Below are 23,092 nucleotides of genomic sequence, written 5' to 3'. Positions count from 1 at the left end.
TTTCTTTCTTTCTTTCTTTCTTTCTTTCTTTCTTTCTTTCTTTCTTTCTTTCTTTTTTTTTTTTTAAATTCTTTATTGATTAAGGTATCAACCCCCCATTCATGTCCCAACCCCCCTAGTGTCCTTGACCACTGGTTAAGCTCATATGTATGCACATAAGTCCTTTGGTTGATCTCTCCCTTTTATCCCATCCTCCCTTTGAGGTCCAACAGTCTGACCCTTCCTCTCTGTAAAAAAATCAATAAAATATATTTTAAAAAAGAAAGAAATATCGATAAGCTGTCTTTCCTTTCAGCCTGTGAAGTGCTTGAGTGCAAATACTCTGAGTTACTCATCTTTGTGGCTCAGCCCTAGTACAGTGCCTGGTACTTATAAGGCAGCCAATATGCATTTGTGGGATGAATGGGTGGGTGGATAAATGATGGATGAGGGGATTAAAGAAGTAGGATAGCCTTGGGACAAGATGGTCAAGGTATCCAAGTAACAGACTCACCCCATCCCCAAAGGAGGAGGCAAATAACCTCTTCCTGGAAGTTCAGACCTTTGAGGAAAGCCCGAAAATACTTATAAGGATAAAAAATGAGACAAGCAATAATTGTTATGCTGAAAGGCATATGAATCAGTCTGTAGTGAGTCTCTTTCTAAATCAACAGTTCTTTTGAGATCCAATTTCAGTGTCAAACAGTTCCTTATGTGTACATATCAGCAATGATATTTCAGTTCTGGATGGTGCAAGGTTTCTAAGTCAGGAATGGGGAACTTGGGGATTACCTGGTGATCCATTGTGGGACTCACTTCCCTTTTCTTCCAGATAAAAGTTCCTTGGTGAGAGAACTGGCCAGAAGCACCTGTTTGCAGGGGTAAGAGTGCAGGATGAAGGCTGCAGAGAGTGAGATCCCTGATGCTCATTTCTCTGTAGATAAACAGAACATCTCCCTCTGGCCCCGAGGCAAGCACAGTCCCTACTCAGAACCCGCTCAATGCTCTCTGCCTAAACCCGAGTTTGCTGGCCCTTCAACAAATGTTGTCTTCTCTTCCAACAGAGCCTCCTCCCAAGATGGATTCGTCTCCAGTTCTGAGGAAACTTTGCACAGTCCGTGCTGCCTTTGTCATCCTGACACTGGTCCTTCTTGCCTCTGTCGTGCTGCAGGCCGTTCTCTGTAAGTCCTCTGGCTTCATCATGTGGCCAGCTCCTTCTCCAGAGCCAGTCAGCTTCCACAACATCCAGCCCTCTCTTTCCTGCTCTCCAGTGGTCTCTCCCACCTGTGGCTTTTTCATTTGCCTCATTTCATTTGCCTCTTTCCTTGTGCATTCACAGGGTCCTCAATAAAATGAACTGCTGCTCTTTCTTTCCCAATTCCGGGGAGATTTTTCTGAATGGGATTAGCACTTGCATGCTTGTGCTCAAAGATATACTCTTTGTTCCAAGGAAACATTCACCTATTTCTTTTTCTTTTCTTTTCACTATATATTTCTTTTCTTTTCTTTTTTAAATATATTTTATTGATTTTTTACAGAGCGGAAGAGAGAAGGATAGAGAGTTAGAAACATCGATGAGAGAAAAACATCGATCAGCTGCTTCCTGCACTCCCCCTACTGGGGATGTGCCTGCAACCAAGGTACATGCACTTGACCGGAATCGAACCCGGGACCTTTCAGTCCGCAGGCCGACACTCTATCCACTGAGCCAAACCGGTTTCGGCTCTTTTCACTATATATTTCTTTATTGATTTCAGAGAGGTAGGGAAAGGGATAGAGATAGAAGCATCAATGATGAGAGATTGAGCCCACAATCAGAGCATGTGCCCTTGGCCGGAATCAAACTTGGGACCCCTCAGTCTACAGACCGATGCTCTATCCACTGAGCAAAACCAGCCAGGGCCATTCATCTATTTCTTTATCCCATGTCATTTTTCTCCTCCCTCTCTGAGCTCTATGTCCCTTCGATCCAGAGAGAGCCTTGTGGGAAGTCCCAACAGTGAGTAAGATGTTTCCGACTCTACAAGAGATGGAATCCCAACTGTATACTCAACCCCAGATGACTAGAAGGATAACTTGACCAGGAAGTCAACAAATCTCCAGGATTCTTCCCCTTCCCAAGAACCCTTTTGGGCTCTCTTCATTCTCCTGTTCCCATGAAGATCATGTCAAGGGAGCCTTCCTACTTCTTCATTGGATGTGTGGCTTATCTTTCTTCTTCCCCCAGCTGAGGCCCATGGCTTCTGCAGCTGGCACAGCCTTCCTCTTCCACCAGCAAGCAGAGGAAGGGGACATCTGTCTTCTTCTTTTGTGGCTTTGGGACATATTTGATCTTAGACTTGGAGCCTCTGAGCAGAGTCTCTTCTGCTTGGAGGCCTCTTGGCTTACTTTTGTGAGGTTTTAAAAGAAATATATTTTATTAGTTTCAGGAAGGAAGGGAGAGGGAGAGAAAGAGATAGAAACATCAGTGATGAGAATCATCAATCAGCTGCCTCCTGCACACCCCACACTGGGGATTGCAGTCACAACCTGGGCATATGCCCTTACCAGGAATCGAATTGTGACCTCCTGGTTCATAGGCCGATGCTCAGCCACTGAGCTACACTGGCCAGGCACTCTTGGTTTACTTTTGGTCTCCTCTCTGGCACCAAACCTCTGACCTAATCAGAGTGTGACAACGGGAAGGATAAGAGAAACGGGTAAATGGTTTCATAATTCTCTCTTTCTGTTTTCTCTGGAGAAGTCACTTCCAAGTTAGAAGTGTGCATGGCTGGCTCTTCTCATGGTCACAAAGAGCCTGTGGACAGATGTGGGAGGGGTGGAGCTGCCCTCGCTGATGGCCACTGCAGGAGTCTTTGGAAGGAGAAGCTGGGAATCAAGTGATAGGGCACAGAGGCTTGTGGGGAGGGGGCCAAAGGTGTAGTTGAGGGCACCCCTTTACCAAATGTGCTCTGAACACTTAAAGAAAATTTAGAAATGGGTTATAATTCCTGGTTCTGTTGCCTGTGAGATCTTCTAATAGAGAGCCCATGTTTATCAATCTTTGCATTACTCACAGCTACCACAGTTCCTGGCACATGGTAGGTGCCATCACTTGTTTGTTAAGTAACTAGATTAGGAATGAACGTAGGATAAACAACAGCCCCTTGGGTTGGGTCCTTGGGAAACTCTAACCCGTCTCTTCCCTTCCTTTTATCACTCTGGTAACACCCCCCCTCCCCCATCCCTAGGGATCCCTTTGACTGACCTCTGGACTTTCTCAAATCCAGATCCGTGGTTTATGGGCACACTATCAGATGTAAAGACCAATGCCCAGTTACTGAAAGGTCGTGTGGACAACATCAGCACCCTGAGTTCTGAAATTAAGAGGAATAGAGTTGGCGTGAAGGCAACTGGCATTCAGGTCCAGATGGTGAATGCTAGCCTGGATCATGTGCGTTCTCAGATGCGAAGACTGGAAACTGGTATGAAGACAGCCAATGCACAGATCCTGATGTTAACAACAAATTGGGATGAAGTCTACAGTTTAAATGCCCAGATCCCAGAATTGAAAAGAGATTTGGATAAAGCCAGCGCATTAAATGTAAAGGTTCAAGGACTCCAGAGCAATTTGGAGAACATCAGCAAGTTACTCAAAAAGCAAAGTAAGTGACTGAGAAAATAATATTGCAAGCTGATCTGTGGCCCATGGGACCTTGCTGGTCTCAAGCCTGAGGCCATTGGGGCTAGTGTGTGTGGACAGAAGCAGAAGAGGAGCAGGATAGACATGGCTGCAAAGCTAAGAAGAGAGGGCTCAGCATTGGGGTTGGGGAGGACTTAGGGGCTTTTCAGGAGAAAAGGAACCAGGACCAACTTGGGCTTCCACACAAAGGCACAGAAGATGGCATTAGGGAGTCTCTGTCCTAGCCCAAACCCAGCTATTTTCCATTATGTTTCTTTCCTAGAGCTCAGGGTCTCAGCCACTTGTGATGGCCAATGGAGAATTGCTTCTCACGAGACATCCTCTCTCACTCGCCTTCTCTGAGCCCAGAGACTCTACTAACCTCAGTCAGACTTTTAGGATCTGAAGGATTGACCCCAAATACCTAAGCAAGGACTAAAGGATCCTAGAGCCCAGCCCCATTCATTGCTATCTCTGGGATCCCATTTAAGTGTCCCCACCTAGCCAGCACCCAGAGAAATAGAAACACCAATGTTCACCTTTCACCCTGTTCTCCAGATGACATTCTACAGATGGTTTATCAAGGCTGGAAGTACTTCAAAGAGAACTTCTATTACTTTTCTCAAGTCCAAAAGACCTGGTACAGCGCCCAGCAGTTCTGCAAGTCCAGGAATTCAGACCTGACCTCAGTGACCTCAGACAGTGAGCAGGTGAGTGTTGTTTCTACTAGAGGTATATTAGTAGCTGTGTTAGGTAGGATGGGCAGGATTCTGCTGCCATGACAAAAATCCCCAAATATCAGAGACCTAACAATGAAGAATTACTTCTCACACTACATGTCCAACAAGGGCCTACAAGAGGTTTTGCTCATTGTGGTTACTCAAGGAGACTTCATCTCACATATGTTTCTACCATTGCAGAGGCAGGAAAAGGAAACATGACGAATTGTGTATTGGTTTTGCCTGGAATTAACACATCTCTACTCACATTTTCATTGTAAAACAAATTATGTAATACTTCTAGCTTCAAAGAGGGTAGAAAGGAACCATCTTTCTGGATGCCCAGAAGACAGAAATATTTGTAAACAGCATTATTGACACCACAGAACCCAAGAAGTCTTCTACCTGGTGAGACAGGAAATCAAACCCCTTCCATTTGGAAGGTGTGGTAGTAGTGTAGATAAGAGTATGGTCCTGGGGTCAGAGTCTAGAGTCCCAAACTAGTCTCAGATGAAACACAAGTAATAATAGTACTTGCCTCAAACAAACAACAATACTCAAGTAAGTGCATATAAATGTATAGTACCTTGTACATATGAAGTGCTCACTAAATTTAGGTATCATTATTTGGGTCATTCTCCTAGGGTCCCTATTCTGGAGTTCAGTTTATTCTTTCTTGTGCTCTAGCACCAGCTTCCTGAGGGTCAGAAAGGCCTGAGTCCTGAGTCTGTTAGTTGCAGGGCAAAGACAAACAATTAGGAAGATGGACTCTGGGCTCTGAGCAGAGACAGGAAAAAGCTTGAGAAAGGTCAGTATGCAGGTGTCTGGGGGTTTGGGGGCTGTCACTGAGGACAGGAGAAGAATACCCAGTGTCAGGTGTTCTAACTCTGAGTGATGGCAGCATCTCTTCTCATTCTGTCTTCCCTACAGGAGTTTCTGTACAAGACAGCAGGCGGGATTTTCTTCTGGATTGGCCTGACCAAAGCAGGGAGTGAAGGGGAGTGGTACTGGGTGGACAACACTCCATTCAACAAGGTCCAGAGTATGAAGTAAGGCCCCCAGAGCCCTCCTTCCCAGCCTGACTTTTGTTTGGATCAGGGCCAGGGCAGAAGCCTGGGAGAATATTCCCTCTGACTATAGCGTTTGTGATTTTTCCCTGTCCACTGGTGCCTGGAGCACTGAACCAAAACCCAGCTCACTTCTGTCACTAATTGCCTGAGGGGGGGTGGGGACATATCTGTGGCCTCTCTGTACCCTCTGGGGTTTGGCAGTATGGCTGTCCAGCCAGCTTTGGCAGGGGGCCTGGCCTACATCTAGGTGTCCGAGTGTGGTTTGTGTGGAGTTATGAGAGAGGTGGGCCGGTTCAATCCTAATCTGAGATGATAGTAGGCTTAGAGATTGACAGCTCACTCATTCCCTTCCTCTCAGGCCTGGGTGCAAAAACTTGTGACATTATCACCTGGGACCAAAGCTTGGATTGAAGTTACTCCTTTCTTCATTGGAAATACATTTTCCTTTGTTTTGTTTTTTTATTTGATAGGTTCTGGAGTCCAGGTGAGCCCAACAATGCTAGGAACAATGAACATTGTGTCCATTTAGAGGTGTCCTCACTTCAGTCATGGAATGATGCCTCCTGTGACCATCAGCTCCCTTTCATCTGTAAACGTCACTATATTCCATCTGAACAATGACAGGACTGGCCCCCACGCTGGCACTTTGAGTCTCAGTGCTTTTCCAGACTCAAGGAAGTGCCATTCGTCCTCCACACTCCAAGGTGACTTTGCACCTTAACTTTCCTTGCTTCAAAAGTGTCCCATATGCACCTGGAGTCCATCTGCCTTGGCTGGAAGTTCTTCAACTCCATAGAGGCAGCTGTACTGGAAAGATATTGGGTTGAAATGGGAGGGCATGGTGGAGAAGATTTAGAAATTCAAACTGCCTTATTAGATGGATCAGGACCTTTAATTTGGGGCATACCCTGGGGTTTTGCCAAGATCTGGGTGCCGTTGCTTTTGGAGTGTTGCTGCTTCTTCCTGACTGAGCTAGGTAATGTGTGTGTCCACCTGCATACCTAGTTATTTTTTGAAAAAAGTATTATGCCTGCAATATGGTGACAAGACTTGAGGGAGGTCAGAGTAGAGGCAGAGAGAGCCATTGAAAGATAATTGAGTCCCTTCAGAGAAGACTCAGCTTAATCACATGAAAGCTGCTTCAGATGCCCATGCAATTCTTCTGCTATCGATACCCAGCAGTTTTCCAATGATCCCCCAAATTCCCTGTTGCCTGCATAGATGGCCGGGTTCTTTGGGAAGACTCTGCTCTTGGGGATCCTGTCCATGCCATGGCCCCATCATCCTCTTCATCGGCATCCTCTGTGGTCTGAACCCCTTCTTCCCTGGGACAGGTTCAACTGGTTCAGATCAGGGGTTGACATGGAGATGTGTTTCCTTTAGAGCTGGACCAGCATCGGGTGGTCCTTTCCATCCCCCTCACTCAGTAAACTCTGAGGCCCTCTGCTCACCTCACATCCTGCACCTCCTCTTTCTTCTGCATTTCCTGGCTTCACATGCAAAGGAAGTGACCCTCAGTACCTGAAGAGTTCACCTCCAAGCTTCAATAGAATAAAATGCTGCCTGTGTAAAGGCCTCCCTCTGTGTGCATGTTTCATTCCTGGGTGTACAGGTGAATGTGCAGGAAAGGCCATCTGCTTTGCTAGACGTGAAGTGCTGGGATGTCCTCAGGAACCAGGGGGGGTCCAAAATTACCAAGGAGTAGAACTATCCCACAGAATAAGACCAATGCTTATCTCTGGTTTTATCAAAGTGAAGGGGAGTGAGGTCTCCAGTGTCTGTTTCTTTAAAACAATATGCTTTTATTGTTGTTGTTTTTGTTGTTGTTGTTGTTGTTTTAGAGAAAGAGGATGGGAGAGGAAAAGAGAGAAACATTGATTGGGTACTTCCTGGGAATTGAGTCTGCAGCCTGGATATGTGCCTTAACCAGGAATCGAACCAGTAACCTTTTGGTGCACAAGACAGCCCTTAACCAACTAAGCCACACCGGCCAGGGTGGTCTGCAGTGTCTTGACTTTCTTGGTGATCTTTCTTCTCAAATGTTCACTGGAACGTCTTCTAGTCTCTGGTTTTACTCTCAAGGGGAAAACTCCTCAGGTTTCCTACTCTTCCCAGGACCCCGTTCACAGAAATTGGGTTCCAATCTCAGCCCAGTGGCTGAGGCAGGAATCAGGCAGCACCAGCTGGAGAGGAGGAGAGTGGAAGCAGGAAGGAGAACAGAGTCCTACAGGGGTACATATTTCTTCAATGAAATGGGCTGTCTTCCAGGCCATAGACTTCTTGTTATGACCTCACATGGTATAAGGGCACAAATCCCCTTTATGAGAATACCACCCTCATGTCCTCATCGCCTCCCAGAGGCCCCACTTCCTAATGTTACCAAATTGATGGTTAGGATTTCAGCATATGAATTTGGAGGGAACACAAACAGACCATTGCAGTCACTGTGTGCAGCCCACACTTAAGGATGATTGCATATCTAAGAATTGATATGTAATCCTTCTGTATGGGAGATTTATCTATTTATTCAAATATTTATTTATATATATGAATTCATAGATTTTGTACTTTGGGTTATAATCCAATAATACTATATATGTATATTTAAAAAATATATTTTATTGATTTTTTACAGAGAGGAAGGGAGAGGGAGAGAGAGTCAGAAACATTGATGAGAGAGAAACATCGATCAGCTGCCTCCTGCACACTCACCACTGGGGATGTGCCCGCAACCTATGTACATGTCCTTGACCAGAATCAAACCTGGGACCTTCCAGTCCGCAGGCTGACGTTCTATCCATTGAGCCAAACCGGCTAGGGCAATACCATACATATTTTCTTGCTTAAGTCCTTCCAGCTTTGGGAGCTTTTTTCATTTGGCTCCTGTGTCCTTTTGATATATTTGTATCATTTAAAAACAACAAACACATCTCTTTACTTTCTGACTGTGTAAGATACCCCAGTATCGTTTTGTAGATTTCCTGCTCCACTCCTAGAATCAGACATTTCTTCAAAACATCCTTGCTTTTTTGTTTGTGTGTGTGTGTGTGTGTGTGTGTGTGTGTGTTTTGTTTTGTTTTTGAGAATGTTACTAGAAACCAAAATGTGAGTGTTGCTTCTCCTTGGCTGAGAGATCTAGGTAATGCAGGCATGGGCATCAAACTGGCTTTGGAAAAGATCATTACACATGCATTATGGTGACAGGATTTGAAGGAGGCAAGAATAGAGGCAGGGAGAACTAAAGTTATAAGACTAATAGGGTTACAGTGGATGAGATGGTGGCCTGCATGGAGGCCTGTGATGGGAGAGATTACAGTTTATGATAAAGGCTGCAAACAAACAGCTGTAGGGATATACAGGGTGTGGTCAGGAAAGGCCCAGAGCACAAGAGCCTCTGTCCCCGAGGAATTGGGGAGCAATACTCTCCTGGCACATGGATGTGTTCATCAACCAGGAAACTCCTTGAAAGCTCCTCAGATCGCTCTCATTGTTTGTGGCTTTCATAACTCAGTCTCAAGGCCCCTTCTACCTGGAGGTGGGTGGGATGGGTTGGGGTGGGATTGGAGAGGTAGGAGCTTGCTCTTTCTGGGACTACCTCCCACCGTGAAGCTATCTAAGGGTCCACCCCTAGTCACCTTATTAGCATAAACTCAAGGGTAGTTGAAAGGGGCTTGCTCTGAATAACAAAAACACTCGTATTACTCAGGAAATGTCATGGGCTTTAGGAGCTCTGATCCATGAACTGGGACAGAATCCACTACATGTTTCATTCTACCACAGACCGTTACCTGCCATGCCAGCTGTGAGGCCCTGAGTGGACAGTGAGGCCCTGAAAGGGTCTAGGGCTAGGATTAAGTCAGCCATGGGTCACAAGGAATTTTTTTTCTGCAAAGCTGGGAAGGAGCTGAAACCGGTTTGGTTCAGTGGATAGAGCATCAGCCTATGAACTGAAGGGTCCCAGGTTCGATTCCGGTCAAGGGCATGTACCTTGGTTGCAGGCACAACCCCTGTGGGAGGTGTGCAGGAGGCGGCTGATAAATGTTTCTCTCTCATCAATGTTTCTAGCTCTCTATCGCTTTCCCTTCCTCTCTGCAAAAAAAAAAAAAAAAAAAAAAAAATCAATTAAAAAAAAAAAGTTGGGAAGGAACCTCTAATCTCCTCCTAAATTGTGGTGAAAGTGTTTGATTTGGGGGCAGAGGCTAGTGTTTGGGGGCTACGCTGGAGAACAGATGCTGGGGTGATGGGCCTAAGGAGAGGGTAAGGACTGGTGTGGACTGGGAAGAGGAAGAGGATAGGGCCTGGGCAGACTGGTGCCTAGGTGTCCTGGGGGGAGGGGCCTTACTGGGGTACTTCTGCAGAGTCAGCGGGAGGGGAGAAGGAGGAGGGCAGAGTTTAGGTGTGGTCAGGAGCATAAAAATCCAGGGTATCTCAGCTTCCTTCTCATCACCACGACTGGCCCACAACACAAGCCTCAGGGGCTGAGGCGGGGAGCAGCACTGGAGGAGGAAGGAAGCAGAGATGAATGCTGCCAAGGCCTACTTCCGCAGAGACAACCAATCTGTCGCCCTGCACTCCCACGGTGAGGACACTGAGGGCTCAGCAGTCCTCAGTCAGGCACTGGCTTGCTTGTTGCCCAGCCCTCCGCCATTTTCTCAGCCCCCTCTTGGCAGCCCAGAGCTCTCTATGCTCATCGCTATGTCAGCCTCCAGAACAAACAGGCAATGGCAGAAGGTGGGCCGGGAGAGGACAGAAAGGCAGGGCACCCTCCAGTCTCTGCATAAAATCCCCAGACCTTTATTTAAGGATGGCAACCTGGCAAGAGAGAGCATGAACTTAGAATTCTGAGGGACCTGGTTTTGAATCCCATCTCTGTACCCCATGAGGTTCAGGGGATCAGCTCCCAGACTCCGTGGCACAGCCCTTCTTAGGACACGGACAGAGGGTTTCCAGGACTGACCCATGTCCGTTTGTGGAGGAGGCAGCAGCCCCAAAGACCTGTGAGTCTTGCTCTGGTCAGGATTCATGGGCGAGACTCGGACTCTGAGGTCAGGATTCTTGCTCTCTCCTTCCCATCCTGCCTTCCTTCATCCTTCCCTCTTCTTTCATTCAAATCACACTTCTGTTGCCCTCCCTGCCCAGGTTAAGTCTGTACCCTGTACACCTTCTCCAGCCTTTGTGTTTCTACCAGGCTTCATTCCCCTCCTCCGTGATAATAAGTGCAGGTGTTCTCATCCCCATCAGACAGGCCAGGAGACTGAGCCCGAGGGGCTAACTCTGCCCAGCCCGCACTCTTCTCCTGGACACTGGTGTCTCCCCCACAGGCCTGGACTCCTCGGCAGTGGCTCCAGCAGCCCCCAAGATGTCAAGGCCTGTTCTGGCCGGCCTGGTATTTATGGTCATGATCATTGTCATCTCTTTTACGGCTCTCTTTTATGGTAAGTTCCTAGGTAATCGGAACCCCACAGACACTCTCTTTACTGGAAAGAAGCCACTGACCAAGAGGGGCCTCCAAAAAGCAGAGGCCCAAGAGCAGAAGCTCTGAGGGGTACTGGGTGCCACCTGACTGGGGGAGGGGGTAACCTGTTCTCAAGCTCAATGCTAAATGCTAAAGGATTGTGCTGACCCAGGAATGGGGTGTCTCAGTTCTACAGAAACCAAGACCTGCACCAGAGTCCTATGCCTACGCACAAGAGTTTCTTGGAGACAACATTACCTGGCAGTTACAAGTGGAACCTGACAGTGAGTAGCCACAGTGGTACGGATGGGTGGGAGGGAGCTGGGGCATCTGAGTACCAGACCCTAGGATGGGCCTCTCCCCTAACACTTTCTGCCCTTGAATGAGTATCATTATCACCAAAAGGCATGATTTTTTTTTTTTTTAGAGAACAGCTTTATTGCGGTATAATTGACACATAATAAAATACCCATATTTAAAATGGACAATCTAAGAACTTTTGACATATGTATATATTCATAAACCATCACCACAATCAAGATAATGAACATATTCATTATCCTCCTCCCAAATTTACTTGTGCAATTTGCCATCGTTCCCTATCTCCTCTTCCCTTCATCCCCAAGTGACCACAGATCTACTTGCTGTAATATAGATCTCTTGTCTTTTTCTAGAGTTTCATATAAAATGGATCATGTAATGTGTACTCTTTTTTTGAGTACTCTATCGGTCATGTTATTTGCAAATATTTTCTCTCAGTCCATGGCTTATCTTTTCATTCTCTTAACAAGATTTGAATTTTGATTATGTATAATTTATAGATTTCTTTCTTTTATGGGTGTGCTTTTGGTCTCATATCTGAGAAATCTTTGCCTATGCCAGGGTCACAAAGACGTTCTGGGTGTTTTCTTCTGGAAATGTTATAGTTTTGGGTTTTACATGTAGGCCTATGATTAATTTTGAGTTAATTTTTGTATATGAGATTCATTCATTCATTTGTTGAAACAATTATCCTTTCTCCACAAATTGCCTTTGTATCTTCATTGAAATCGATTGTTCATACATGTATGGGTGTATTTCTGGAACATAATATTTTCTATTCTGCTCCACTGATTTAAAATGGAACAGAATCAGCCTGGCCTGTGCCCTTTTGCAGTCCGGGACTCCTTGGGAGATGACTGACTGATGGCTTAGGACTGCTCCGGCCTGGGGAGTGGGCTAAGCCATCAGTCGGACACCCTTAGCTCTGCTGCAGAGGCAGGAGAGGCTCCCAGAACTGCCCCTGCACTCACCAGCTGCCAGGCTTCTGGCTGAGCAGCTTTCCCGCTGTGGGAGTGCACTGACCCAGGCAACTCGTGTGTTGAGTGTTTGCCCCCTGGTGACCAGTGCACATCACAGCCATCCGTCGTTCCAGTTTTTGGTCTATTTGCATATTACCCTTTTATTATATAGAATTTGTCTATTAATATGACTCTTGATAGCAGCTAGTTTACTATAGGCAAGTATTTTAATCTTTCTGCCTTACAGTTCACTTGGGATAGACCTTTATTTCATTTTTTTGGCTCATATTTTCAGGTGGCCCGTCCCCAGGGTCTCAGTGGCTGCAGGGAGCAGTAGGTTGCTTGAGGAGCATGCAGGGCTGTGTCACTGAAATTCCCCTTGGAAAATTCAAGAACACTCTGGTTGGCTCCATACAACTAATGTTTCCCTATGTAATGGGCCTCTTTGGCTGCCTTCTCCATCTCCTCCCTCCAGATCCCTACCACTTTGGGGTGGCAGAGTTACGAAAGACCCTCCAGATGTTTAAAGACCACGTGGAGAACTCCAGCACCTGGACCTCGGAGATCCAGATGTTGATGTGCAGAGTGGACAATGTCAGTTCTCAGATCCAGATGCTGCTCGGTGGTCATCTGAAAAATGCCAGTGCTGACATCCAGATGGTAAAAGGCGTTCAAAAAGAAGCCAGTACCTTGAGCTCCCAGGTCCAGATGCTAAAAAGTTCCTTGGACAGGGCCAGTGCTGAGATCCAGAGACAAAAGGGAGATCTGGAAAAGGCAAATGCTTTAAATTCCCAGGCCCAGAGTTTCTTAAAAACCAGTTTAGAAAACACCAGCTTTGAGCTCAACGTGTTAAGCAGAGGCTTAGAAAATACCAACAGTGAAATGCAGGCGTTGAAGACAGGGTTGGAAATGGCAAATGCCCAGGCCCAATTGGCAAACAATAGTTTAAAGGATGCTAATGCTCAGATCCTGGTTTTAAGAGGCAATCTGGATAGTGTCAATCATTTAAGGGACCAGAATCAGGTTTTAAGTGATAGTTTGAAAAGAACCAATGCTGAGATTCAGAAGCTAAAGGGAAGCCTGCAAAATGCAAGTGACTTAAACTCCCAGACCCAGACCCTTATAAAAGGCAGTTTAGACAACACTACTGCTGAGATCCAGTCATTAAGAGGTCATTTGGAAAGGGCTGGCAATGAGATTCACTTGTTAAAAAGTGATGTGAAAACAGCCACCAACCAGACCCAAATAGCAAACGGTCGCCTAGAGCAGACCAATGCTCAGATCCAAGGAATGAAAACACAACTGGAAAACACCAATGCCTTACATTCCAATATTCAGGTGTTAAGCGATCAGTTGGAAAATGCCAGCAGAGAGATACAGATCCTGAAACAAGGAATGAAGGATGCTGCGACCTTACAGTCCAAGACCCGGATGCTAGAGAGCAATCTGCAGAAGGCCAATGCTGAGGTTCAGAGGTTAAAAGGGGAGCTAGAGAGCACTAAAGCACTAACTGCGAAAGTCCAGGAGCAGCAGAGTAGCCTGGAGACCCTCCAGGCAGCCTTTGCTTCGCAGGAGCAGCTACATAAATCCCAAAGTAAGTGGAGGGAGGGGTTGGCCTGGGGAAGGTACAGTCTCTTGGGAGGGCTGAGTCTCCTGTCCCTTTGGCCTTTTGCTTACTTCACCAGGCATCCCTCTGAGAAGAAGCATGGGTACTTTAAAGGGGCCAAATCCAACCAAATAGGGTTCATGTGCCCAGGCAGTGGTGGAAGTGGCATAGGCAGCAGAGTCCCTGCATTCAAGTTGCTTATCATCTGGGTAGACTGATACTTGGGGAGGGGAGGGACTATATAGTGACGGTGTGTGGAAAGACAGCGGGAGCTAGTGGGGCCAGACAGCTGTATTTCTGACGTCCTGCTATCACTAACTCTGATCAAGTTGCTTACCTTCCATTTTCTCATCTGCAAAGTGGGGACAATAATATTCACCTCACAGGGAGGATTAAATGAGTTTACTTACACATATAAAGCATTTAACACAGTATTCAGCATTCCTACATTCATCTGACCAAAAAAAAAAAAAAATTTGAGGCCCTATTATGTATCAGGGGCATAAAGATGAATAAGGAGTGATGTCGGCCCTGGACGCTCACAGGCTGGTAGAGGAGCCTTGCATGAAAGGCATGCAGAGAGGCGGAGAGGCGTTAAGAGTGTTATGTGAGAGCAGGTCTAGGAACCGGGGGTGGCAAGAGGAAAAGAAGGGAAAGAGAAATCTTCTGGGGGCCGATGCCCCCTGGTGTAGAGAAGGGACCTTTCAGGGGGTACGGGGAGGAAATCTTTCGGAGGAGAAAAGATCAAAAGATGTTTTGTTGAGAAGATGGCTCTTGAACTTAGTCCTGAAAAACTAGTAGGTGTTTGACAAACAAATAGGGTAAGAAAGTAGCAGGTTCCCAGGCATGGACATGTGAAGCCACGAGTGTTCAGGAAACTTCAAGCAGCTTGTCTGACTGGACTGTGGCCAAGAGGGCAGTTGATGAGGTACAGGCTGAAAGGACCGTAGGCGGGGGGGCAGAATGGTGCTATCAAATTATTTTAAATGCAACCACAGCATGAATTTCATTTTACCTTGTGACCCAGTATAATTATGTGTCACACACACACACACACACACACACACACACCACAACAAAACTTTTACTATACAAATGCACCATGATATTTCATAGTTTATTCTTTTTTTAAAATATATATATATATATATATATTTTATTGATTTTTTTTACAAAGAGGAAGGGGGAGGGATAGAGAGTTAGAAACATTAATGATCAGCTGCCTCCTGCATACCTCCTACTGAGGATGTGCCTGCAACCAAGGTATATGCCCTTGACCAGAATCGAACCGGGGACCTTTCAGTCCAGTCCGAAGGCCGACGCTCTATCCACTGAGCCAAACCAGTTAGGGCTCATAGTTTATTCTTAAAAAACAAAAAACACCTTGATACAACCCACTATTGGGTGATAACTGTAGTTTGAAAGACACTGTGCTGGAAAGGTAGGCACACCTGGAGAGAGACTGGCTAGGTGTGGAAGGCCTCTAAGCTTGGCTTTCATCCTTCAGGGAATGAATATCTACCGAAGGGCTTCAAGGAGCTGACTAGAGAGGTGTCCTGCTGAGATGGGGGATAAAACAGAAGAGCAGCAAGATTTGGAGATGCTTAGTCAGAGATGCTCGGGACCTGACCTGCAGGCTATTTGGAGTGTAGGAGAGAGGTCCTGGCTGCAGACATAGATGTGGGAGCCCTGGAATGTTGGTTCTGGTTATGGCAATGGGAGTGAAGGTGGGGTTTGCATGAGATAAAATGCTTTATGAAAAGAAGGCTGAGGGTGGAAACAGGAAACCAGCCTTCAGGTGCCACAAGGGAAAGAGATGTTTTTGGTTTTTTGAATATACTTTTATTGATTTTAGAGAGAGGAAGGGAGAGGGAGAGAAAGATTGGAACATCAATGATGGGAGAGAATCATTGATTGGTTGCCTTCTGCATGCCCTACACTGGGGATCAGGCCTGCAACCCAGGCATTTGCCCCAACCAGGAATTGAACCATGACTTCCTGGTTCATAGGTTGATGCTTAACCACTGAGCCACGCTGGCTGGGCATGAATGTAGAATAAAAGAATAAAATGGATGAATAAGGGAGTCTGTGTGGCACCATTTCGAAGAGCTGTAGGTGTAGATGATGTTAAGGAGCAGAGTGCCATGGCAGGGAGGGACAAAGGAGCTGAGAGACTCAGAGTTTGTGCTCAGGGAGGAGCTAATTGAAATTGTGAAGTCAGGCAGACCAGGTGATGACAAGATCCCAGGTATGGTCCTGGGTGTGGGCAGCTGAAGTGGATGGAGATGAAGTCAAGGAAATGAGTGATGCCATGGGGTGGCTGAGAAATCTCCTTGCAGGGATTTGGCAGGGAATTGAGGTGCAAAGGACTGTCAGGTGATAGCAATGAGTTGGGAAACAGGGTAGTATACCCAGAAAGCAGGAGTCCACAAAGCTGCCTGAGGATTCCTGGAGTGAGATGTTCCTGGCTGCACTGCCCTTACATAGCGGGTAGTAGGCTGGGGGTGCAGCCTCCTGGGCCTTGCATGACAAAAAGCATTGCCTGGTCTTGTGATACCCAGTGGTCAGTCCCTGGAGAGGTCAGGAAGCGAGCTCTCAGATATCCACAGCCAGCCCCTGGTTCTCTCTCATCCCCAACCTTTGCTCCAGATGAACTTCTCCAGTTGATCCTGCAAGGCTGGAAGGTCTACGGCAGCAACATGTATTACTTTTCTCATGCCAAGAAGTCTTGGCAGAAGGCTGAGGAGTCCTGTGTGTCCCATGGAGCCCACTTGGCCTCTGTGACTTCTGCAGAGGAGAAGGTCAGCGCTTTGGGTTTGGGATGGTGCTGATGGGGTGGATATGGGATAAGGGCCATTAATACTTTGGATTTGCCCCTCTCAGAGCAGTTGTGGCAGAAACTTTCATGTCATCTCATCAGTTAGGGAGCAAATATTTATTGAGTCCCAGTGACCATCTTGCACGGGAGGTCGAAGCACTGACAGCAAACCCCGAAGTCCTCATTGAATGAGGGCCACATCCAGAGGCCCACAGATGTCAGCAGCGAGGAAAGGGAGGTGACACCAGGTGACTGCCCTTAAAGTGTTGGAAACATCCTTCCCTCCCATCCCCTCATTTAGCCCCTCAGCCTCCTCTCTGGTTGTCAATCTTGATTTTAACATCAGTTAATCCAATGGCTACGGAGGGTCCATGAACAGAGACCCAGGCTTCTGGGCAAGGCCAGGTGCACAATACGAGTTTGAGGACCACCAAAGGCATTGTAGTTTTGGTGGATCATTTGCCAAAGGTACTTAGAATTTACTAGGGTTTTTGACAAAGTAGGTTTGGCATAATTCATTTTATAGAACTGCCCATCCCTGTGTTATCCTGAGACTGCTCTTGTATGTCTGTCAAAGGACATGCTATTTTGTAAAACAAAACTTCTTAATAAACCATGGCCAGGTCTCCAGGACTTTCTCTCTCTCTCTCGCTCTCTCTCTCTCTCTCTCTCTCTCTCTCTCTCTCTCTCTCTCTTTCTCATAGCCCAGTCTCGTTGTCTCAGTAAAGCCACACTCCTCATTAAGTCAACATGGAAGAAACTGAACTTCCCTTGAGGGGACCTGGCTGCTGCCCTAGATCCTGGATAAACCATGGGAGGTGCAGGGAGGGACCCGGCTCCTTCAGAGGAGTGGGCTGCATGCCCTGGAACCCGGAGGCGGAGCCCTGGACTCCTCTTCTCCATGGCTGGGGGAACCAGCTCCTCACTCGGGGCCAAGCAGCACTGCCTTTTCTTTACAGGCCTATCTGACAGAGTTCACACAGTCCAACTACTACTGGATTGGCCTCACCGACAGGGACAGGGAGGGCTCTTGGCGCTGGATTGATGGGACACCATTCAATGATGCCAGCAGCAAAGTGTGAGTCCAATCACTGTCTGGTGTTGTCCCAGGTACTGTCTTGGGCGGGCCTGCTTAGTGATTCCCTGTCCTGTGTGTGTATACCTGCCCACTGAGTGTTAGTGTTATATGTGCGACATGTGTATGAAATGTGTTTGATGTGTGTATGTGATGTGTATATGCAGTGTGTGTGTGTGTGATTTTTTATGATGTGTGTGTGTACAGTATGTGTTTATGACTATGTGTGATGTATGGGTGATATGTTTGTGCATGTGTGATGTGCATGATGTGTGTGATGTCTATGGTGTGTGTGTGTGTGTACACATATTTGCCTGAACCCCTCCTCATGGTCTTGGGGTTGGCAGGCAGCTCATAAGAAGACCTTCCTGTTTATTTGTTTGTTTCGCCTGTCTACACTCCACATAGGCCTGGTCCCCCATCACACAGTATCTGAATGTGAAATACGAGGAGGGAGCTCATAGCTTCAGACACCCCTTCTCTCTCTTGATCCTCAGTAACTAAGGACAACCTCAGCAGAGCACCCTGATGCTGAGTCTGGGCCCAGCTTTGTTCCCATCCTGGGGCCACCAGGGAATTAGGGACCCATGTCACTTCAGCTGCTTATGCCACAGTGGAGGCAGTGGTGTGTTTGTGTGTGTGTTGGGTGGGGGGGTGCTTCTTTCATCTAGCCTTCTCCTTTCCAGGTTTTGGTTCCCTAATCAGCCAGACAACTGGCAACATGGGGATGGGCAGGATGAAGACTGTGTTCATCTTCAGCAGAAATGGAATGACAACAACTGCAATGCCCTCCATCAGTGGATCTGCAAGAAGCCCATCAGTCAGGGTGTGGCCTGAAGTAAGCCAGAGCTGAGGGCTCACTGCCCCTGCCAGCTCTGGACCCTTTCCACCACGATGTCCTGTGGAGCTTCGGAACCCATCTTGTTCTCCTGGGCCTTCCATTTGGCCCTTTGTGTTTCCTTCCCTGTCCTTTTATTTAACCCGTCCAACATGCTTACCTCGCAGGACCTTGTGGGATAAACAGCTCCTCGAGGCAAGAGCCTTGCTGTGCTTCTGTATCCGCCTCAGCAACCAGTGCAGGCCTGTCAGACAGCAGGTCTTCAATAAACACTTGTGGACGAACAGAAGCTTTGTGCTTGTCTCTGCGACAGCCGCCGCACTCCCTTCTCCCGGGGTTGGTTCTCCTTCCTCAGTGTCCCTTCTCCTGGAACAAGCCATGGCCATCCCACGTGTTCCCTGCATTTCCTTTGCTGCAGATGGGCCAGGGCTGGATTTTTCCAGTCCTTTAAACTACTCCCAAACCTCTCTCTCTCCTGTGGCTGGTCTCGTCTTGTCTTCAGATCGTTACCATCTCTGGCTTTGGCCTCATCTTATGACCCCATTCATCCTTCCTAGGACTACTCAGCTTTCTGCCAGCTCAGTTTAGAATAAGAATTTCTGAGCAGTTCTTTGCCCTGCCATGTGGTGTCCCCCCACCCTCTGCATGCAGAGGGAACATTGACATTTCTGGAGTGCTTTCACTGTATAGCTCTCTCCCCTTTGTACTCCTTCCCAAATTCAAGTACTCTGTCTCCCCATACCCCCATTTTTCTCTCTCCAGCTTAATGAGACTGTCACGCCCCCGTGGGGCCCTCTTCCTTGCACTGTGGTCTGAAAAGAGTGTTAAGGAAGAAACCCTGGGGTGTTATGGGCTCACCTGGTCTGCTTCCCCATCCAGGAGCTCGAATCACAGTTTTGCTCTGTTGTCCAATGTCTGAAAATAATTGTTTCGTGTATTGTGTCCAGTTTTCTAGTTGCTTACAGCAAAGGGCTGGTCCAGTTACTCCATTTTGATCAGAAATGGAAATATGTTTATCTTTTATGATATCTACGGTTGAAACAGACTTCAATCTGTGTGAATTCATATTTTCTTTTTGGCTTTTTCTTTCATGGCTTCTTAGTTTTTTTTATTATTATCATTAATCTTAGAGACTTCTCCTCCATCCTAGGATTGAAATAAAATTTTTCTGTATTTCTTCTATTTTTATATAGCTTTATTTTTTACATTTACATTACTAAGCCATCTGGAATTTTCTCAACTATCATTAAATGATAACATACTCTTTTTCACTCACTCGAAAAGCCAACTTTTTCAAATACAAAATCACAAGTTCGTTTCTGAAGTCTTGATTGCATTCCAATGAATTAATTCCTCTTTCCTTTACGGGAAACATGTTGTTGTGATTATTGTAGTTTTATAATATGTTTGGTTATCTAGCAGGGCGAGTCTCCTTTAAGTTTTTCAAAAGTTTTTAGATCTTCATGGGACAAACTTGGTGATTGGTGGGTTTATTGAAGGGCATGAAGTGGCTAGCTGCATTTCTTCATCAGAGTATCCCTGCATTTCTGATTTCAGTTCCTCCAAGTGAGTCAGGGTAGTAAGAATCTAGGGAGATTCCTTGACAAGTGGAATAAAGGAAACCGAGACAATATAATTAAGGCAAAAAATCTGAGCAATTTACATCCAGCTAATGAATCACAAGGTTTTATCTTTCCTAACCAACGGCACTAAGGAGCAAATGGTTTACATATTCCATACCTCCCGGAGACAAAACAGCCTCAGTCCTGATCCCTCTTCAATGATGTTCTTGATGACGTTCTTTAAAAATGAAACTAATCAGAAAATTCCCCCCCCACATTTTGATGCATCAACAGATTGAAGGACATACCTGAAAAGCTAATGACTATTAAGAATAGGAATTTCTGAGTCTCCTCTGAGATCTCCCCCGGGAATCTGGCCAAAGAAAGATAAGATGCCTCAAGACAAAGAATCCATGGCGTGCTCTCTCGCAAGAGCACCCCACTACTTGTATCTCTGCTGTTTGCTCCTACACTCCAAGGAACTCCACAAGACTTGCAACCAGGGGAGCAGCGGTCAGTGGCAGCTTGACCTGAACTAATCCCCTAAATCGGACTCTAAGGCCCCCTTTTCTCTGACTTTTCCTCTCCTGCTGCTTCTTCTACCTTAAGCCTTCCCTTTATTTCACTGTCCCCAGCTTTACAAAACATCCTCTCAAGAGCCACCTGGACCATGCTGTGAAATCTTTCCTGCACAAAGTCAAGAACCCACACTAACAAGCCCTAGGCAGACCCACCCCAGGCCCAGACCCCATCCAGTACCACAAGGGTAACACACTACTCAGAAAGAAATTCTTCAGTATTTGGCCTGGGAAATAGAAGCTGAGTGGCGAGCAGTCTATAGGCCCAGAGGGCAAAGGGGGCCGGGCAGCTCACAGTTTGATATATAGAGGCCCCTGAAGCTCCCCGCTTCAGTCTGGCTGTGCAAACCTCTCTGGATATAAACCACCCTTCTGCAATACAGGCAGTGGGGTGTTGCCTGGTTACTGAAGGTGGAGGAGGAGATGAGTAAGCCAGTTCTTCTGTTTTCAGTCTGCCCTGCACCCCTGCCTTCGGAGGTGACAGGTACTTCTGAATTCACCGAGTTGTCCTGATTTTTATTCACTACCCCTATCCAGACACTACTACTGTGGTAGAGTTCCATTTTCTCAGTTTTGCTGAGTCAGCTACCAGCCCTCCATTCACTCGCAGCTTCCAAATTTTGTTGAAATGCCTTATAATCAATAATCAATAATCTGCTATTGATTCTTCCTCTCCCATTCTCTTTGTCATCCTGTATTTTTCTCATTTTGATTTCTTCACTGTCATTATAGTAGATTTTTTGAGAAAAACAGACATGAATGTGTGCATTTTTATTTTTAGGATTTTCCTGGCTTATATACAATAAAACAGCAGCCAGTGTTAAATAATACGTCCTGCTTTTTTTGAAATTTACTGTGATTTTCTTTTGGTCTTGAATATGCTCACTTTTTATAAAAAAGTTCCATAGGCATATTTATTACATTAGGCTTGTGATTGTTATTATTTAGATGTTCTATATCCTCATTTATAATTTGCCTGTCAATTTCTCTAAGAGGATTAAAAAAAACAAAACTCTTGCATGTGTAACAATCTATCTGTATCATTTTATCACAGTCTTGTATTTATAAAGTTTTTGATTTACATATTTCAGAGTTCCTTTGTTTTATGTCTAAGGATTCATAACCTCTAAATCTACTTGAAGAATTTTGCTTTTTATCAATATTCATTCAATCAAGGAAAATTTATTGTGCCTTTACTATGTACCAAGCACTTTTCTAGGTTTTTGGGATTCAACAGTGAAACAAACAAAGTCCCAGCCCCCATGTAGTTGGCATTCTAGTAGGAGGCAGGGATACCCAGCCTCTCACAGTCACAGCAAGGAGTCCTGTGGAGCTTGAAACCTGAGGGAGGTGACATTCTGGAGTAGCAGGCCGCTCTGCATCATCAATCCAGCCGACCACAGCCTGTGGTCCAAGGGTTATGGGACAGGGACAAATAAACATGAAGGATTCTCTCCCGCTCACTCCAGAATCAGTTCTCAGGCCTGGGCTGGCCCTGTCTCTCTGCCCAGGGAGGTTCTGAAAGTGGCAATTTCCCCAAGAGGGAGTCAGAATGGCAGAGGAACCAAGTTGTCTGCAGACTGAGTGGAGCCATCTGAGGAGCCAGAGTGAAGCCCTCAGCTATCCTGGGGGGAAGTGGCAGTTCTCACCCTGGAGGGCCTGCCCCACCCTGTCTCTGCTGTGCAAACCCCGTACAGCTGCCCCTTGTGGTGACCATGGATTGTGTTGGTGGCAGTAGCAGGCTGTGACAGATAATTGTCACCATACGGGCTGTGCTGTTGGCACCTTGATGTCCACAGCCTTTTCTCCCGGAGCCATGGTTTCCAGTCTTTCCTGGAAACAAGGACCCAACCTGATCGAGACTGGGCTCTCACACTGTGACTTAGGGGACAGCCTGACTCTGGCAGAGGGGGAAGAAGCATAGACTTCTGTGCTGTCATGAAATGACCTCCCAGGCCTGTTTTCTGGGGGCAGGGGACAACTTCTCAGTCAGAGAGTGAACACGTTCTGGAAGATGTCTCAGCATTTTGAGGATGAGGAAAGGCACTTGTTTAGAGAAAAATGTGCCCATGTCATAGTCAGCAACTCTGAGTGTCCTCTACTAACACTTGCTCCCACACACTGTACCCAGATTTAGGCCCGGGCCTTGGCCCAGTCCCCCCAGTATGCCTGCACTGTGCCTGCCAGAAAGACCCTCTCCCTTTGTATTGTCCTCACTTAGAAGGGCCAGTAATAAGTCACTCTAACTCTATCTGCTGCCAGCAATTCCTGCAGCTCAAAGCCAACCAATCTCATGGTCAATGAAGGCCCCAGGAAAAATCACAGAAGAGTAAGGATGCCTGGGTTGCTCTTGGGAAGGGTGATTTAGGATAGAAAAGGGACCTGTAGGACAAGGGTCTTCATAGCGCAAATTTGCCTCTTAGTTCCCCCTATCTTTCCCAAAGCAGCCTG

The 23,092-nt window shown here is 46.5% G+C and overlaps 2 protein-coding genes across 3 annotated transcripts; both read left to right on the top strand.

Annotated features, from left to right (window-relative positions):
* Positions 1-873: 873 nt before the first annotated feature.
* Positions 874-7,005, top strand: CD207 (CD207 molecule; the record flags this gene model as incomplete). The annotated part of the gene is made up of 6 exons (XM_084901260.1): positions 874-949; positions 1,044-1,160; positions 3,249-3,623; positions 4,199-4,350; positions 5,290-5,408; positions 5,900-7,005. The coding sequence occupies 6 exons, from the start codon at positions 874-876 to the stop codon at positions 6,048-6,050; spliced, it is 990 nt and encodes a 329-aa protein (XP_084757386.1). The 3' UTR covers positions 6,051-7,005.
* A 2,865-nt stretch (positions 7,006-9,870) lies between these two features.
* On the top strand, positions 9,871-21,719 carry CLEC4F (C-type lectin domain family 4 member F). Of its 2 annotated transcripts, XM_084901195.1 has the most exons (8): positions 9,871-10,008; positions 10,751-10,864; positions 11,073-11,168; positions 12,640-12,824; positions 13,503-13,758; positions 16,420-16,571; positions 17,548-17,666; positions 18,350-21,719. In XM_084901195.1, exons 1-8 carry the CDS (start codon positions 9,948-9,950, stop codon positions 18,498-18,500), a joined length of 1,134 nt encoding a protein of 377 aa, XP_084757321.1. In that variant the 5' UTR covers positions 9,871-9,947; the 3' UTR covers positions 18,501-21,719. The 2 variants fall into 2 exon arrangements, with proteins under 2 accessions (XP_084757321.1, XP_084757320.1); XM_084901194.1 differs by having other exon boundaries at positions 12,640-13,758.
* Positions 21,720-23,092: the final 1,373 nt, after the last annotated feature.

Source organism: Pipistrellus hanaki (genome assembly GCF_964339955.1).
Source record: "Pipistrellus hanaki genome assembly, chromosome: 12".
Classification (NCBI taxonomy): domain Eukaryota; kingdom Metazoa; phylum Chordata; class Mammalia; order Chiroptera; family Vespertilionidae; genus Pipistrellus; species Pipistrellus hanaki.
This window is presented reverse-complemented; position numbering and strand designations above follow the sequence as displayed.

Coding starts and splice junctions, on each gene's coding strand:
- CLEC4F (XM_084901194.1), top strand. CDS start 9,948: ATGAATGCTGCCAAGGCCTACTTCCGCAGAGACAACCAATCTGTCGCC. Junction 11,169..12,639: donor GTTACAAGTGGAACCTGACA/GTGAGTAGCCAC, acceptor TCCTCCCTCCAG/ATCCCTACCACTTTGGGGTG. Junction 17,667..18,349: donor AATGATGCCAGCAGCAAAGT/GTGAGTCCAATC, acceptor TCTCCTTTCCAG/GTTTTGGTTCCCTAATCAGC.